Raw genomic sequence first — 15740 nt, 5'->3', positions numbered from 1 at the left:
AAAGCGTGTGAAATATCTGAGGGATGTTTTTTTTTGTTGTGTCGAGGAGTTTGGTAGGTTGAACCCGAAGCTGCCTATAAGATATGTTTGTTGCGAACTAGACTGTGATCATCTATATATGCTGTCGGAACAAAGATAGCTTCGTCCTATTCCTAATCCAACTAGGAAAAACGATTTTTCCTTTTAAAAAAAAAAAAAATGAATAAGATAACACCACGCCACGCATGCATTGATCGTTAATGGTAACTATTAATAGAGTAATATTTACATAACACAATTTTTACTCTTTTTTTATTTACTTAAATCAGAATGGAATATTTACATAACACAGTTTTTGACTTTGTACATTTTCTTATATTTAAAATAGTTAATAATCAAAAGCTCAAACTACTGTTATTTTATTTTTAATGTTCTTTTTTTTTTGTCACCTTTATTTTTAATGTTCCTAAATATATTTTAAAACGTTTTTTATATATATTATTTTATTTTGTTTGATGATTCCGTACTAAACAAAAAATGAAGATAAACTTTGATTTTGTGTTCAGATAAATTTGAGTTTTTTTTTTTCCGATTCAGTCAGTGTTAAAATTAGTGAACAAATTAAAATTTGATTGTACTATCAATCCTCGATCAGTAGTTGGTATAAAACCTTATTACAATGAAAACTGAATTCAGATCTTGAGTGGTAAATATAATGGTAGTAGAGCTGAAAACGTAGTAGAAAACGTTTAAATAAAGCATGCACGGAAACAAATCAAAACATTAAAATTGAGTTGAAGGGAAGTGATCGTGAATCAGTTGTTAAATTTTTAGGTTAGGGTATATAAAAGAGACTTTCTGTTATGGCTACTGGAATTGGATTCTTGAATTTGATACTTGAAGAGAAACGAATGTCTTTTTGTTTTCTTCATTGTTAAGGCAGAGGAATGAGAGCATGAGTTGTAGTTTGAATATTGGAACTTCAAGCATCCTGTAAAGTTTGGAACAAAACAATTACTTCAAATTCTAATTGGGGATATGATTAAGAATAATCTTGACTTGTTTAGAAGAACACTGCATATGTAAATCAAAATAACATATTTTCCTAAAATTTTTAAATAGATGTATAGTAGTTGATTTTATTTTGTAAAAGCTAATCCTTGTGAAAAGAAAGAAAATTACATAAAATTATTTACAGTTCCAATTCCAACTATTGGGCAATACACCCAGAATAATAAATTAAAAATCAACAAGAAAATTAAAATTAAAAAGAAAAACAAACCCTAAAAAGAAACTTGGGGAAAAAGAAAAAGCAGAGAATGAAGATCATCAATTTTGTATTAATTGAGAGAGAAGCTTGAGAAGAAAAGCAATCTCCTTCTGTGAAAACTCAGGTCTTGTAATGGCACCATCATCATCCTTGGAAGGTGCTGATGATAATGGTGGTGGTCTTATCATCATGAGTCTCGTGGACTCTATAATCTCCTCAACAAAATCTACAATCACTCCATCAATCCCCATCACATATTGCATGTACACGGCCTCTCCTACATTGCTGCAACACAATATATAAAATCTAGTCACTGATTGGACCCAATAGCAATAAGAAAACAGACTTGGGGGATTTAGACATTAGTCATAACTTGATTGGTTGTGCATAAGAAAAGTGAAGGAAGCTTTACTTGAGTTTGCCATATGTGAGGAGAGAGAGGTTAGATTCTTTGATCTTGGCAATGGCTGCTGGGTTTCTGAACACTCCTTTTACCTCTGAAACAATGCCTTGAAGACCTCCTTCCAAGCAAACTTTAATGGCTTCTTCGAGTGTGTTTCTTCTCTCGTCATTGTGAATCTCATTCCCCGCATCAGTCAGAAAGAAAACCTGGTTTCAGTTCAGAAAACATTGTTAAATTAGGATACTCTATATTCACTCTTGGCTAAGATCTTAAGTTAAATTTTTGGCATTAATCAACGGAAAGAACGAGAATGGAACATACAGGGTAAGTGCTCTGCAGTTCCTTAACAAGTTTTGCTGCATCTGGTTGGAAACTTGAGAAGATCACTGGTCTGTCTTTAGCATAATCAGAGACCACCTATAGTTTGTGCACAGAATTGAATAAGAAAACAGAAGAAGTTCAAGAGCATTACAATACCAAAGATAAGCATTTTCTCTGTAGAAATAAGGTCTAACACAAAACGTCGCTAAGTAAGGCTCATGATGTCTTAAAATGATAAGTTAACAAGTCTTGATCTATCAAAATCCACCTTGGACTAGCATTGTAGAGACCTTTCTCATTCAATTTCCATTAAGAGAGGAATTTGATGTGACACATTTTATCAGAAAATGAGCATTTTTAACAATTGGCTCTATTGGAACCTATGAGAATTAGGAGGAATAAGGGAGCTAGTATTGGGGCATACCTGAAGAACTGCTCTCAGGACATGGACAAGAAACTCTCGTTCATAGACGATATGATCATCGAATTTCAACTCAATATTGAACCCAAGAGTTTGTTCAACTTGTTCGAAAGCATCTTGCAACGTGCAAAGAGAATCATCCAAGTCAACGTCCCATTTCAAAACCTTTCCCTCTTTGGATTTCCTCATCAGGGTCTTCCCAATTCTCTCAGTCTCCTTCTGAGGTCCATAAAGGAGAAACTCAGACAGACTCAGATCCGTCACTCTACTCTCATTAACAATACCCTGAACCAAAATAATACAACACCAGATCCATCAAGCCCACAAAGATCCAGAGAAACAAAAATACAAAGAGATCTAAGAAGAAGAAGAAGACTTACGTTTTCTTCAGAGTAGATGAAGTCATCATGGAAAATGACAGGACAATCATCTTTTGTCACCTACAAAAGCAAAACCACACAAAGCTTTTGTCGTTTTTTCACTTTTCTTCTATTGGCCATCTCTCGTTTCTCTTCAAATCTTCTTGTTCTTATTTTTTTTTTTTTTTGGTTCATATCAATTTTCTAAGAAAAATACTATAAATAGCATCTTCATCCACAAACCCCACCCAAAGAAAGAAAAAAATCGAAATCAGCATCTTCTTCCATTAAAAAAACATAAACCCCCAATGGAACAACCCCTCTGACCTCATGACCTGAACATCAAATCAAAGATTCGGAGAACCAACCTGAACATCGAACTCAATGAAATCGATAGGATACTTGGCGGCGGAATTGAATGACAGAATTGAGTTTTCTTTAACACCTCTCGTCCTCCGATCAGAGGATTGCAACACATTCATACCGATTCCTCTATGTCCGATCACCGAAAAACCCGGCAACCTAAACGAGTTCGGTTTGCTCAATTCTAAACCTGTTGTAACAGAAAAAAATAAGAACTTGAGAAAAAAAAAAAAATAACAACAACGACGACGACGACATAGCTCAAAAACAGAGAGATAAATCATACCTTCGGATAAACCGTAAACGGACTCCGGGAGGCTAGGGACGTCGGAGACGAGCACAGTTCTAAGAGCCATTCTCACGAGTAGAGAGAGAGAGACAGAGAGAGAGAGAAAGAGAGGGTAAAATAGGGATTTCGAAAAATGTTTGTGTGAGGATTTGAGGATTTTTTTTGCAGAGTATTTATAGTAATTAGAAAAAGAAGAAGCTAAGGAAAAAAGGAGCTGGATCTGCGTTTTCGAATATTCGATTCCACGTCAGCAATGTGCTTTTCTTGATAGTTTCCTTCCCGCCTTTTGTGGGATCTGGTACGACGCAAAAGAGTAAGGTTCTCATCTTTTTACACGTGTCCATGACTCATTGGAGATAAGTTTTTCTTTTGCACACGGCTTAGTCACTCTCTCTCTCTCCCGTTTTAATTATGATTTTTTTTTGGTTTTTTTCTTTTCATTTTTTTCCAAACATAGTGATACAATATATTCTTGGATTTATTTAAAAGATTCCTACATAAATAGAAAAACAATTCCAAAATTCAGACCGGTAAACAGAAAATAGGGGAAAAAAAATTAACCTTAAATTATTCTGGAAAGGAAACTTGTGTGAAAAGAATTATAATGTAATAGTTTGTTCAAGAAATAATTTTAAAAAAGTGCGTTTGACATACATAAAAAATGCAGTTACAATCTGAACACGTAATTTCCATTTAAATCCATATATGTTCTTACACGTTTTTATCAATGTTTTGAACTTTTAAAGTAATTTGATTACAAGATGAGTTGGTCAAATTTGAAGCAATTAGACTAGCAGGCGGCAATAGCTTTTCAATTAAAAATAAGATTACTGCGTGGAACCACGAAAATCTGACGTGTACAAATATATATATATATATTTTTTTTAACGTTTTTATTAGGAAACAGAATTTATTACAAAGTCGTTACATAAATAGTTCCGTAAAAACATTAAAGGTCTAAAATATGTTTTACTAATTTCTGGTTGATAATGAGCTAACTTATCAGCCGCTTGATTACATTCCCTCTGTGTAAGTGAGAATGAAATCCTATCGAATAGATCCGCCCAACTGCGGATATCAACTAGGAGATTATCCATAGTTATATTCGTTGTTCTTCTATGTATAAGATCATCCAAAGACTTGCAGTCTCCTTCAAATATTGCCCGTCGGTAGCCTCGACACCATGTTAATTGAGTAGCATGTAATAATGCTAGTCCTTCGGTTTCTAGAGGTGTAGATGCTTGTTTGAGTTTTGAGCTGCCGGACAATAGATAAGATCGTCTTTCATCACGAATTATCCATCCTACTCCTATGCTCCCATTGTGTAAGTGAAAGCTGCCATCAAAATTTACCTTGACCACATCTCTTGGAGGAGGTTGCCACTAAGAGGAAATTGAACTTGTTGATGATGTACTGCAATGAGGCCGATGTAATGATGGTTGTGTTGTAGATAGCCATTCTTCCACATCATCTTTAGCTTTCTGAAGTACTGAACTTGTCTTCCAAGTTACTTTATTGAAAACAAGATCATTCCTTGATTTCCATATTTGCCAGCCAATCCAAAAAGGTAGATGTTGTGCATTTTTATCCAAGCCAGAGTTGTACATGAGCAGTAATGCTTCAACGTTATCTTCAAGCGATGATGAAAATGTGGGAACAGTAGGGAGATTGGACTGTCGCCATATTATTGAAGCATACTGACATTGGAATAGCATGTGGTTTATTGATTCGGTACCTTGACAGCACCGTTGGCAGGTTTCTTCAATTGGGATTCCTCGACGATTGAGTTCATGAGCAGTTCCTAGGGCAGCAGATAACACTCGCCAGTAGAAATGTTTTAGTTTTGGTGGAAGAAATGTTTTCCATAGTTTCTGTTTTACCAAAGGGTTACCAGGTGGAGGGGTAGTTTGTTCATCGTCATCGGGCAAATGTTGACTCAACAGTAGCCTGATTTCATGGCGTAAACTCCATTCTTGGTATAATGCCAGATAAGTTTATCCGGGCATTGATGTTGGGGAATATATATGCGTCGGGCAAAGTCCGCATCTTCAAGTGAAAGATGCTGACGTAACTTCGACTCATCCCATTGACGTCCACCAGCTTGCCATAGTTCGTTGAGAACTGTATTTGTAGGTAAGGAGTGAATAGTTGCTGGTCGTGGTGGATGAGATGGAATCCATGGATCAGTTGTAGCCTTGATTGTTGCACCATCTCCGACTTGATATCGGAGCCCTTTGAGTAGTAGATCACGTTCTTGTAAAATTGATCGCCAACCATGAGAAGACTTCCGGCTTAAGGATGCCTGTTGTATATTAGACTCCGGTGATGTCATGATTCTCCAAGCTTGTTTGGCCAGTAGAGCATCATTAAATTTTTCGATGTCCCGGAAACCCAATCCACCCTCTGACTTGGGTAGGTTCATACGTTTCCACGCAACCCATGGGATTCGTTTTTTCGACTCATCTGATCCCCACCAAAACTGTTGTATGAGAGACGTGATCTCCTGACATATAGTAACCGGAAGTTTAAAGCAACTCATAGCATGTGTTGGCATCGCTAGTGCAATAGACTTCAGTAGGACTTCTTTACCACCTTCTGACAAAAATTTGGTGTGCCAGTTTTTTGTTTTTCCTTGCACCCTCTTAACAATATACTCAAACATCTGACATTTCTTCCTTGAGAATTCCTCTGGTAAACCTAAATATTTTCCACAGCCTCCCACGTTGGTGATATTGATCTTGTTTCGGACAATCCCTTGTTTTTCTTATGTGACACGTGAACCAAAAGTGATGGAAGATTTATTGTGGTTCACTCTTTGTCCTGATACGTAGCCATATTGTTCTAAAAGTCGAGCAAAGGCTGCACTATTCTACTGATTGGCTTTACAGAAAAATAGTGAATCATCCGCAAACAGAAGATGAGTGACTCTAGGACCGTTATTGCTTATTGATAAGCTTGTGATATTTCCTTTTGCTTCTTCTTGCCGCATTTTCTGTGTCAACATTTCCGCAACAAAGAGAAACAGATAGGGAGAAATAGGGTCACCTTGGCGGATGCCTCTCTTTGGGGTGATAGTGCCAGTAGGACTACCATTAACTAACACTGAGTAGGAGACTGATCGAACCATAAAACCCTCTCTGTCTGCTAAGCGACGATCATAACGGAACATACCTCTCTTCACCCTTGTTTCTGTCAAAATATCCACGACAATAGGCCGATGGTCTGACTCTATTGGTTCTAAGAATTCAGCAGTTGATGCCGGAAAGTAGGAGAACCATTCTGTATTCAGAACAACTCTGTCCAGACAACATTGTATAAGCTCTTTAGTTCGGATACCATTCTTCATAATGCTTCGCTGTCCACTCCAACTGAATTTGTTGCCAATATGCTTCAAGTCAAGCATGTCACAAGTAGACATCATATTGTTGAAGTCATGGAATGTACTTGCATCTCGATTGTGGCCTCCAATCTTTTCACTATTATTCCGAATTTGATTGAAATCGCCAATCATAATCCAGGCTTCATTACGGTTGACAGCTAGCCGTTGTAGACGTTCCCAAAGTTCATATCGATATTGTGGATCAGGATGTCCATAAACACAAGACAAGTAGAAAGTAGAGATTTTGTCATTAATAGAACAATCTACAAGTCTTGCATCTTGGTACAAAATAGTGATATCGATAGAAGGTTTCCAAAGCAAAGCCAAGCCACCACTGAGGCCTTGAGGCGGTACAATATAGAAATTAGTAAAACCTAGAGAAACAGCAACTGCAGTAATATGATCCTTTGATTGCTTCGTCTTAATGAGGAAGATTGCGTCCAAAAGATATTGACGACATATCTCCTTAAGGCGTAGAACCGTAGGGAACTTCCCCATTCCCTGACAGTTCCAACTGGCTATCCTCATTGGTTATCTGGCGGAACCGGGCCCGCCGCGCCTCTGTCATTGGTGTTAGAGGATGAACTGGCATCCATTGGTGAAGACATCCTGCGTCGTTTCCTCTGTTGGGTCATTAGATGAGGTAGAGGACGTGTTACCGCTTCTAGGATGCGGTTCCCTGTATGTTCCAGTGCTAAGATCAGACCTCGACGACGTGCTTCTGCTTCAGAAGGGTCAGCAACCGTAGTATAGTTGTGATAGAGACTGCGAAGGTCTCCGATTGAGATCATCTGGCCATTAATAGGTACCAGTTCTGTTAGTTCCTCTTGCGGTTGGTGCAGAGGTGGGAGGGCCAGACGATCGTGATGTCCAAGTTGATTGACTGCGGGTTGAGCAATAACAGGATAAGGGATTTGTTGGTTTGGAATCACCATTCTAGGAGCATTGATCATGGCCCCTGGTGGTGGTGGTGGAGGATTATGAGCATCAACATCCTCTTGTGGTTCTTCTGTGCATTCAGAGAGATCATGTCATAGAGAAAAACACTGGAAGCAGTAGTTTCTCAATCTTTCAAATTTGAAAGAGAGCTCAGCCCATTCATTCCCAAAACGGAACCGGCGTTGGAAGATGACTGGTTGATCGAGCGGCCATTGGATGCAAACTCTTGCGAATTCGACATTACCACCCGCTAAATTCTCAATCTCAGAATCAAGCACTGTTCCCAATGTCTCTGCAATGTACCGCACCATTGGAGCAGTGAAGAATTGCAGTGGGATTCCTCGAATTTGAATCCAGAAATTGATTGAGAGGGGATTTTCATTTGGTAGGTTTGGTTGCCACGGTTCCATTGCCACCATCCATTCATTGAAACTCCATGGACCCCGTCGATACACTAGTTGTAATGCCTCATTAGACTGAAAGAGGAATTGGTAACGACCGTGTTCGACAACACGTCCAATGACCAAATTATCCATCCCCCAAAGACGAGGAAAGAATCGGATCATTGCACGGAGGTTCTGGCGACGAGGGTTTGTCGGGCGTACCAGAAGACTGAATTGAGAGGATCTCGTTGCTTGGTCGCACAGGTTACCCGGAATATCGAAAGCACCAGCGGCAGGGAAATTGAGATTGGCCATTTCTTGGGTTAGGTTTTTAGACAGAGGGTAAGACAAAAGCCGGGTATGAAAGAACAATGATTTCGTGTAGGGAGACTGGGAAATCCAACACTCTTTAAATAAGAAGAATTTTGCAACCGCTGAACGGTTAATCAGAGAAGAAATCGGAGTGTGGCGGTTTTTAAAGAAAGTTGGAAAAGTGGTGAAATGGGGGAAAACCCACTCTGGATGATCCCAAACAACATCATGGGGGTAGAATGCGAGTAAAAACCGGCAGACTGGCCACGATGGGGGACACCGGAGAAAGGTTCCACGGAGGAGAGAGACAACGGTCACCAAGAACCGACACCAGTAGACAAGAGAACCGGAAGAGAGAGAAAAGAGCATTCTTCCGTTGATCATTATTGATCAGTACAAATATTTTTTTTTATTAACACTCAAAATGTAAAAATAATTTATTTGTTCCATTCACCAATATTTTATTAACCGTGACTTGCAAGTAAAGGAAGATTTAAACAAAATATATGATTATGGTAAATAAGGATACACTTAAAGTGCTTTCCAATAAATAATTTATTAAATTTCGAGTTAAAATAAATAAATATATATATATATATATATAGATCTCCTATTATTAATATACAAGATCTGTTAAGCTTGATTTGCAAGTTAAGAATAGGGTAACACTGTATTGAATATTGATAACCCATTTTTGGAAATCAAACAAAATAAAAGGATTGCATTTCTATTGTCAAAAAAAAAAAGGATTGCATTTCTATTTTTTTTTTAAGTTCACTAAAAATTTGACGTGTAATAATGCAAGATATATCTGTCAGGATAATGAGAAAGTGGATTTATGGTAGGTTCGTGGGTCAGAGATCAGATCCAACCACATGTGAGCTTTCTGCTACTCGGATCCACGTCATAAAAAATTGTCAAAACGTATAAGCTGTTTCCAAACCTGGAAAATAGTATTATGAATGAAAATCCAAGCCAAACAAGTGGCCGGTTGAGTTGTGTCCGGTAGGTAATACGGTTTGGTAGGTACCACTTTAGATTTATGTTTCGGTTTGTTACGGCCCACGAGAAAGTTAGATAGATGGCCACAAATTAATGTATCGGCCCAAATGATTGAGACGCAAGTCTCGTGGTTTGTTTGTATACACAAATAATGATTGACAACAAACAAAGTTGCAAACTGGAAGAAGGAGAGCTAATTCGCCACCCAATACTAGAGGGAAGAGATCGTCCATTTGAGATTTTGGATTACCAAACTTTGTGCCATGTTTCTCACATTGTTCAACACCTTGTTGAAAACCAAATCTAGTGAAAGAGTTGTTCCGATCCTGAGTGAAACATGCGGGTTTTCTCTCTTTACACTTGGTAAAATGCATCTTTGCTACACTTGCAACAACGGAGTGGAGATGGTCTTGTTTTGCGGATGCTGATGGCATCTATTGAATGATGTGGTTCCGATCCAGATAGTAGGAGGACTGATTACCATACCAAATTTCAATGTGATTCTATATATAATATATTTCATCGTCCACTTTTTTTTTGGGGTCAACGATAATTTAACATCAATCGAAAACACAATTGCACTTTATCTGATTCCAGAAAGTGTTTAGCCTAATTTGACATTATAGAATATAACTTAGAATCATAATTCATAATGTAAAAAATCTTTCATTATAGGAATAGCATATGCATAAACTTATGTCTATGATAATTGATATTATGGAAGTATTTTTTTCATGCATTATATGGAAGTTGACATGTGGATGTGTATGAACTTCCATGCATTTTAGAGTGGAATTATTTTCATATAATGCATGTTCTATATGGTCCAAAATGTTAACTTGTTTAATTTTCACACAAAAATGTAACTTGTGGATGTGTGTGGAATCGAAATATTAACTCTTTTTTTTTTAATCTATTATTAAAGTATTATTTATTAGAACCGACGGTATAGAGAGCAAACCATTAATGAAGAAGAGTGGGAAGCAGAGCAGAACAGAGCATTCGGCGCATTAATGGAGGAGGACAAAAACCCCATTTATTGTTTTCTTTCTCACCTGCAAAACAACTCACATTTCTCTTCCTCTTCCTTCTTCGCCAATTTAATGCTCTTCTCTCTCTCTCTCTCTCCCTCTCTCTCCCTCAGTGTTTTCGTTCTCTGTGCAATTCGCAAGCATTCAAAATTCATGTCGGACCAGAAAAAAAATAAAAAACAAGAAACGGAAACGTATTCTGGTCTATTATGAATTATGATGATCTATGTGACAACTGACAACACTTAGCAAGGAAGGATATATAATTTGAGATTAATCCCTTAAACCACAAAATTAGCTAACTAATCATGGGTTTTATCTAAAACTCTCGATTCTAAACCAAGTTTGATCCTTTCACAGCTTGAACTCTTCTTCTTCTCTTGGCCTCCCAGTCCCGGCGTATTTGTAACAGAATCATGAACTGACGACGGTAACGATGATGCGTTCGGTTTTGATGGTGGAGCTGCGAAAACCGGGATAACTGATCTCATATGAACCGCTGGAGCTGGTCTATTAGAGTTTATTATTAGGCTACAACTTCCGACGAAATTGTATCTGCCATTGTTGGAAAATGGCGATTGCTTACTGAAGCTGTTTGATGATGATGATTCATTGAGTTTGGCCTTATGATCAGCCATTGGTAAAGGAAACGACTTTGTGATGATCATCTCTGTCTCTGGCTTAGCTTCTTGGAGATTTGTTCTAAATGGCAGAATTTTGGAGGATTTAGGCTGTGGTGGTGGGGGAATTAGAGAGATGAAACTTGGTTTCTTGTGTCGATTCTGTGTTGTTGATGATGATGGTGAAGATGAAGCTTGATTGGTCAATAGATTGATCCATCTCAATCTCTCAAACAGCAAATCCTTGTTTGTTGCATCTTGATGACTTGTTCTTCTTCTCCATTGGTTTGTTGTCGTCTCTCTTCTTCTTACTTCTTTGGGTTTGAATCTTGAGAGTACTCTTGCTACCGCTTCTTGTTCCTTCTCTTCATCTTGAGATTCCAAGCTTGACACTGCACAGCAGAATAAAGAATGGATTCAGTTAGAAGAATGAGAAGCTTTTTGGGGTTATGGAACAACGTGGAATATGAGTACTTTTCTTCAGACAGGACCAAGCTGCAATTGCTGCGTTTTTCTCAGCTTGTTTCTTTGTCTTTGCTGATTCTCCTGTAAACCTCATCCCAGCAAGTTCCACAGTGCAAGAGAAACCAGGGAAGTGACAAGATCCTGATCTCACACTTGTGTACATAGGTAGATCAAGACCAGCTCTATGTGCCGTCTCTTGAAGCAGGTTCTTGTAAATCCCTGTCTCATCCTTGAATATAGAGAGAGTGACATGAAGATATAAGATGATAACACTTCTTGCAGTTTTTTGTGCTTGATGATCAAAACCGAGAAGAAAACACAGAGAGAACTTACAAGAATCTTAGCAGTTAAGGATCTTGAAGGGACTCTAGAAGAAAGGACGTTAAGAGAAACTTCAGCTGCTGCATGCTCAGCTTGTCTGAGAGTAGAACAGTAAGTAGGACTCTCAAATATCTCACCATTGAAGTTAACAGATGCTTTGAATCTTGGAGCATGATCTGGTCCTTCTCTCATGCAAGTATATGATGGTAAGTTGAAACAGCTTCTCTGTGCAAGCTCTTGAAGCTGATTCTTATACATTTTGTTCTTGCTGTAAATTACACCAAAATCAAACCCAAAGTCAACACCACAAATCTCTTTTGGTATGTCTAAGAGAAGACAAAGAAAGAAACCTACCTGTTGAAGTTTGGCTATTTAGTGTTTGAAAGTAAGATTTAATGAGAGAGAGAGATAAAAAAAGAGAGCTTTTGCAGAGGTTTTTGAACTCTTCACTCACATGGTAAGGTACTAAAAGGTTCTAAATAAAGAGGACTAGAGGATGCTAAAACAGTACTCCTATTGACATTTCAACTGAAATATGGTTCGTCTTTTTATATAATTTATAACATGTGCATACAAATCACACTTATGAGCACTCCTATTGACTCTCTTTATTATCTCTGTCGTCTATGGTGTTTTGACTGGTCAGTTACCTTCACTCTCAGTTAAAAACAGTTATTTTTTCTTCATAAATGTTTGTGAAAAATTATTTTTTAGTCTGGTACAGTAAGGCTATTCATATTTAGTTTGACCAATTTGTTGATTCTGTTCATTGTCTTTGTCTTTGTTCAATGTCAAATATACCTATGTATTGCTAATCTTTAAATTTGTTAAACCAAAAATGTTGGCTTGTAATGTTCAATCTCTAACCTTTCTCTTAAACAAGCCAAAGTTTTTGGTCTTTCTTCTCCTCAGAACTTAGAAGAAGAAACTAGAAAGAAGCCTTTATGATTCTTTTGCATTTATTGCAGAGCCGTGCTTCGATGAACACTAGTATAATAAGAGTTGTCTGGTCTTATGGTCCACTTATCTGAAAATTCAGTTTCAGCTATTTTATCATATGCAAAGTACAGTATGAAAATCGTCTGTATTCATTTTGTTTTCTCAGTGTGAAAAATAAGTACTGTTAAAAGTCATAGATCACACTAACACACAATGATTTAAGATTTAACTGTCTGAAATAATACTACTAAAACAACTAAAACACACACACCCAATACAAGAATGAATAAAACATTTGAAAACACCTCTCAGTTTTTCTCTTATCCTGTTTCTAAGCTCTTCTTGCTGATAAGGCCATAACTTCTGGTGACATTTCCCAGTTTGAGTTCCTCGGGTGATTGTTTGGCCTATCGATTTGTTCACCACTATCTACTATGGTCCTCATGTCTGGTGATAACTCGTTGTCGTTAACATGAAAACGTTCATTGTTATCATCATTTTTGCCACCACCATGTTCAGCCATAGCCCAAACACCCTTCCTCCCCATTTCAATATCATCATTGGCTTTTCCCATGTTCGGACTCATAAAACCACCAACAACTGATCTCGACGGCATTGGATTTTCCCTCGGTACCATAGCCCTGAAGTTGTTCTTTGAAGGAGGTATTAAAGAAAAAAAGATTTCTTTAAAGTTATCAACAACTCCTTTGTTATGTGGGTTGCTACGCCGATCATAACTGTATCTGAAATTCTCATATGTAGTCTACAGAATAAAAGAAGCTCAAAACGATCAAACACGCATAGCAAATGAGATATTTTTTACAGAACGAGGCAAAGGATTAGGGTACCTGATTTGTGCTGATGAGATAGAGATGAAAACATGTTAAGCCTCCAACGAAGAACGTCGATATGGATGTGTAGATTATCAAAGCAATGGAAGCTGGAGTTTTGAGCATTGCTTTCAAGATGCTTATATCTTCAGATTTTTTGATCTTCCGTATATAGACACAACAAAAGGCGAACACATATACACAGAGAAGAGTCGTGGAGAAGACAAACATGAAGAAGAATCGATAGTTCCTCTGCAAATTTCCAAGGAGCATGAGATGAATTATATAGACTAATGTCAGAAACTAAAGGACATGAAAACAAAAAAAAAGCCGAGAAACTTACTTGAGCAATGCATTGGCCAACCCAAGGACAGTGATGGTCAAATCTTTCTACACAGTTGTTGCAAATGGAACAATGTGAGCAGCGAGGCGGTCTGTAGAGCATGCAAGTGTCACAGTATTTGACCTTAAATACTTTTCCATTAACTTCTACTTCCTTTACACGAGGCAATCTTGGAGTTTGGCTTGTCCCTGATCCTGTGTTTCCATCAAGAACTTCTGGCTCAGGAGGATGAGAATTTCTTGGGATAATCCCTGGATCCCTTCCGGATGTAAGCATCAGAAGAATTATGTCCTGAGGGAAGCATCAGTTGTTATGAATGAGCCGAGCCAGTCACAGAAAACGTTTGACAATGCAAAGTTAAGCTTATGATAACTCACATAGATGGTGAAGACAACAGCAACAAAGACTATTGATACTCCCCAACTATCAGAGAAGTCCTCCATTAGTTTGCTAGCGACGAAGATGCAGAAAATAATAACAGGGACCACAATGAGACTTATGGTCAAACCAAGCGACCTCACGTCTGGCCCGAAGATAAACCTTCCTTGAAGACAAAATATCTGCAGAAATGGGACCAAAATAAAAGAGTATTTGTTACAACACTTGAGTAGAGGGCATTGAGCAAAGACCTTCAAAATCTTTCAGTCCACCTTACTACTAGACTATATTTGATTCGACATTAAAAGCCAAAGAACAACCTTCAATATACACACATTATCAGCTATATAACCATTTGTAAATGGAATCAGTCAGATAAATTTAGCAAGCAAAATGAGATAATACCCCTCCTAAGTTCTTGGTTAAAGCTAAAGATTACATCTTTTCAGTGTAATGACCTAAAAACAGAGAGCTTCTTGACTTTTACCAACAATGACATCATAAGCTTGGATTGCTAACAGACATATACCCTAAAAGCGAAACACAAGTCCCAATTTTCAAGCTATACAAAATTGGAACAGACTAATGAGAGCCCATGAACACAGAATTCTCCACACAGTAGAAAAAACCACAAACAGAAATTATCTCTCAAGTATAATAAGCACACAAGTTAAAATTTCCAAAACCTAAAGCTTTCACATAAATAATGTAAAACTCACATTGCTTCCTTTCCATGTTTGGTAAACTCGTAAATCAAAGTCGGATCCCAAACCGGATCTTTGAGGAGGCGTCACTACATACATCTCTCTCTCTCTCTCTCTCTCTCTCTCTTCTCACTCTCGCTATCGCTTTCTCTTGATTTCTTCAAAAGTAAGCGAAGGGGAAAACACTAAAAACGAAGATAACCGAAAGAACAAGAGAAATAATAAATAAAAACTTTTTATTAAAAAGCTTTTCAGTCTCCGTTGAAGAGGTTCTTAGGCTTCCGGCAAGTCTCCGACATGAAAATGAGTAGTCAGAGAACTTAGATTTGCTCTTGGCTTCTTCTTCTTCCTTCCTCCACTTTACTTCTTTTTTTTTTTCTTTGCTTCTCTTTTTTCTCACACTCTGCGATAAATCAATATTTTAAAAATCGACTGGTAAGCTTATAGCTAATGTCAGTCTGTCACCGTCGTTTTAGTTCAGCAGCTTAACACTTTTTTTATAAGCCAAAAAAGCGAAGAACGAAATTAACTGACGTGGCGTTTATCTAGTGGTCTGTTTCCTACCTTGACTAGTCGACCTTGTCATTCATAAAAGAGATTCGATAACGGAAATTAAATTTAAACATTTGTTTTACAGCCAATTTAACATATAAACAATTTACCAATTGCATATGTTTGTCCAAAAAAAA

The 15740-nt window shown here is 37.6% G+C and overlaps 5 protein-coding genes across 5 annotated transcripts; all 5 read right to left on the bottom strand.

Annotated features, from left to right (window-relative positions):
* Window positions 1117-3556, bottom strand: LOC104719778 (glycerophosphodiester phosphodiesterase GDPD2). The gene is made up of 7 exons (XM_010437746.2): window positions 3403-3556; window positions 3122-3306; window positions 2775-2834; window positions 2398-2679; window positions 1974-2069; window positions 1662-1858; window positions 1117-1534 (listed from the first exon to the last, which is right to left on the bottom strand). The coding sequence occupies exons 1-7, from the start codon at window positions 3470-3472 to the stop codon at window positions 1309-1311; spliced, it is 1116 nt and encodes a 371-aa protein (XP_010436048.1). The 5' UTR covers window positions 3473-3556; the 3' UTR covers window positions 1117-1308.
* On the bottom strand, window positions 6275-7312 carry LOC104720672. Its single transcript, XM_010438550.1, has one exon. It carries the CDS (start codon window positions 7310-7312, stop codon window positions 6275-6277), a length of 1038 nt encoding a protein of 345 aa, XP_010436852.1.
* Window positions 10329-10595, bottom strand: LOC109126905. Its single transcript, XM_019230816.1, is given in 3 exon segments — window positions 10329-10415; window positions 10418-10512; window positions 10544-10595. Coding segments are annotated over 3 exon segments (234 nt in total).
* LOC104719777 (double-stranded RNA-binding protein 5-like) lies at window positions 10636-12401 on the bottom strand. Its single transcript, XM_010437745.2, has 4 exons — window positions 12212-12401; window positions 11870-12125; window positions 11546-11765; window positions 10636-11463 (listed from the first exon to the last, which is right to left on the bottom strand). The coding sequence occupies exons 2-4, from the start codon at window positions 12113-12115 to the stop codon at window positions 10754-10756; spliced, it is 1176 nt and encodes a 391-aa protein (XP_010436047.1). The 5' UTR covers window positions 12116-12125; window positions 12212-12401; the 3' UTR covers window positions 10636-10753.
* On the bottom strand, window positions 12928-15480 carry LOC104719776 (probable protein S-acyltransferase 6). The gene is made up of 5 exons (XM_010437743.2): window positions 15067-15480; window positions 14347-14529; window positions 13970-14260; window positions 13645-13878; window positions 12928-13559 (listed from the first exon to the last, which is right to left on the bottom strand). The coding sequence occupies exons 1-5, from the start codon at window positions 15148-15150 to the stop codon at window positions 13128-13130; spliced, it is 1224 nt and encodes a 407-aa protein (XP_010436045.1). The 5' UTR covers window positions 15151-15480; the 3' UTR covers window positions 12928-13127.

The sequence above is a fragment of the Camelina sativa genome, chromosome 10 (assembly GCF_000633955.1).
Source record: "Camelina sativa cultivar DH55 chromosome 10, Cs, whole genome shotgun sequence".
NCBI classification, from domain to species: Eukaryota; Viridiplantae; Streptophyta; class Magnoliopsida; order Brassicales; family Brassicaceae; genus Camelina; species Camelina sativa.
This window is presented reverse-complemented; position numbering and strand designations above follow the sequence as displayed.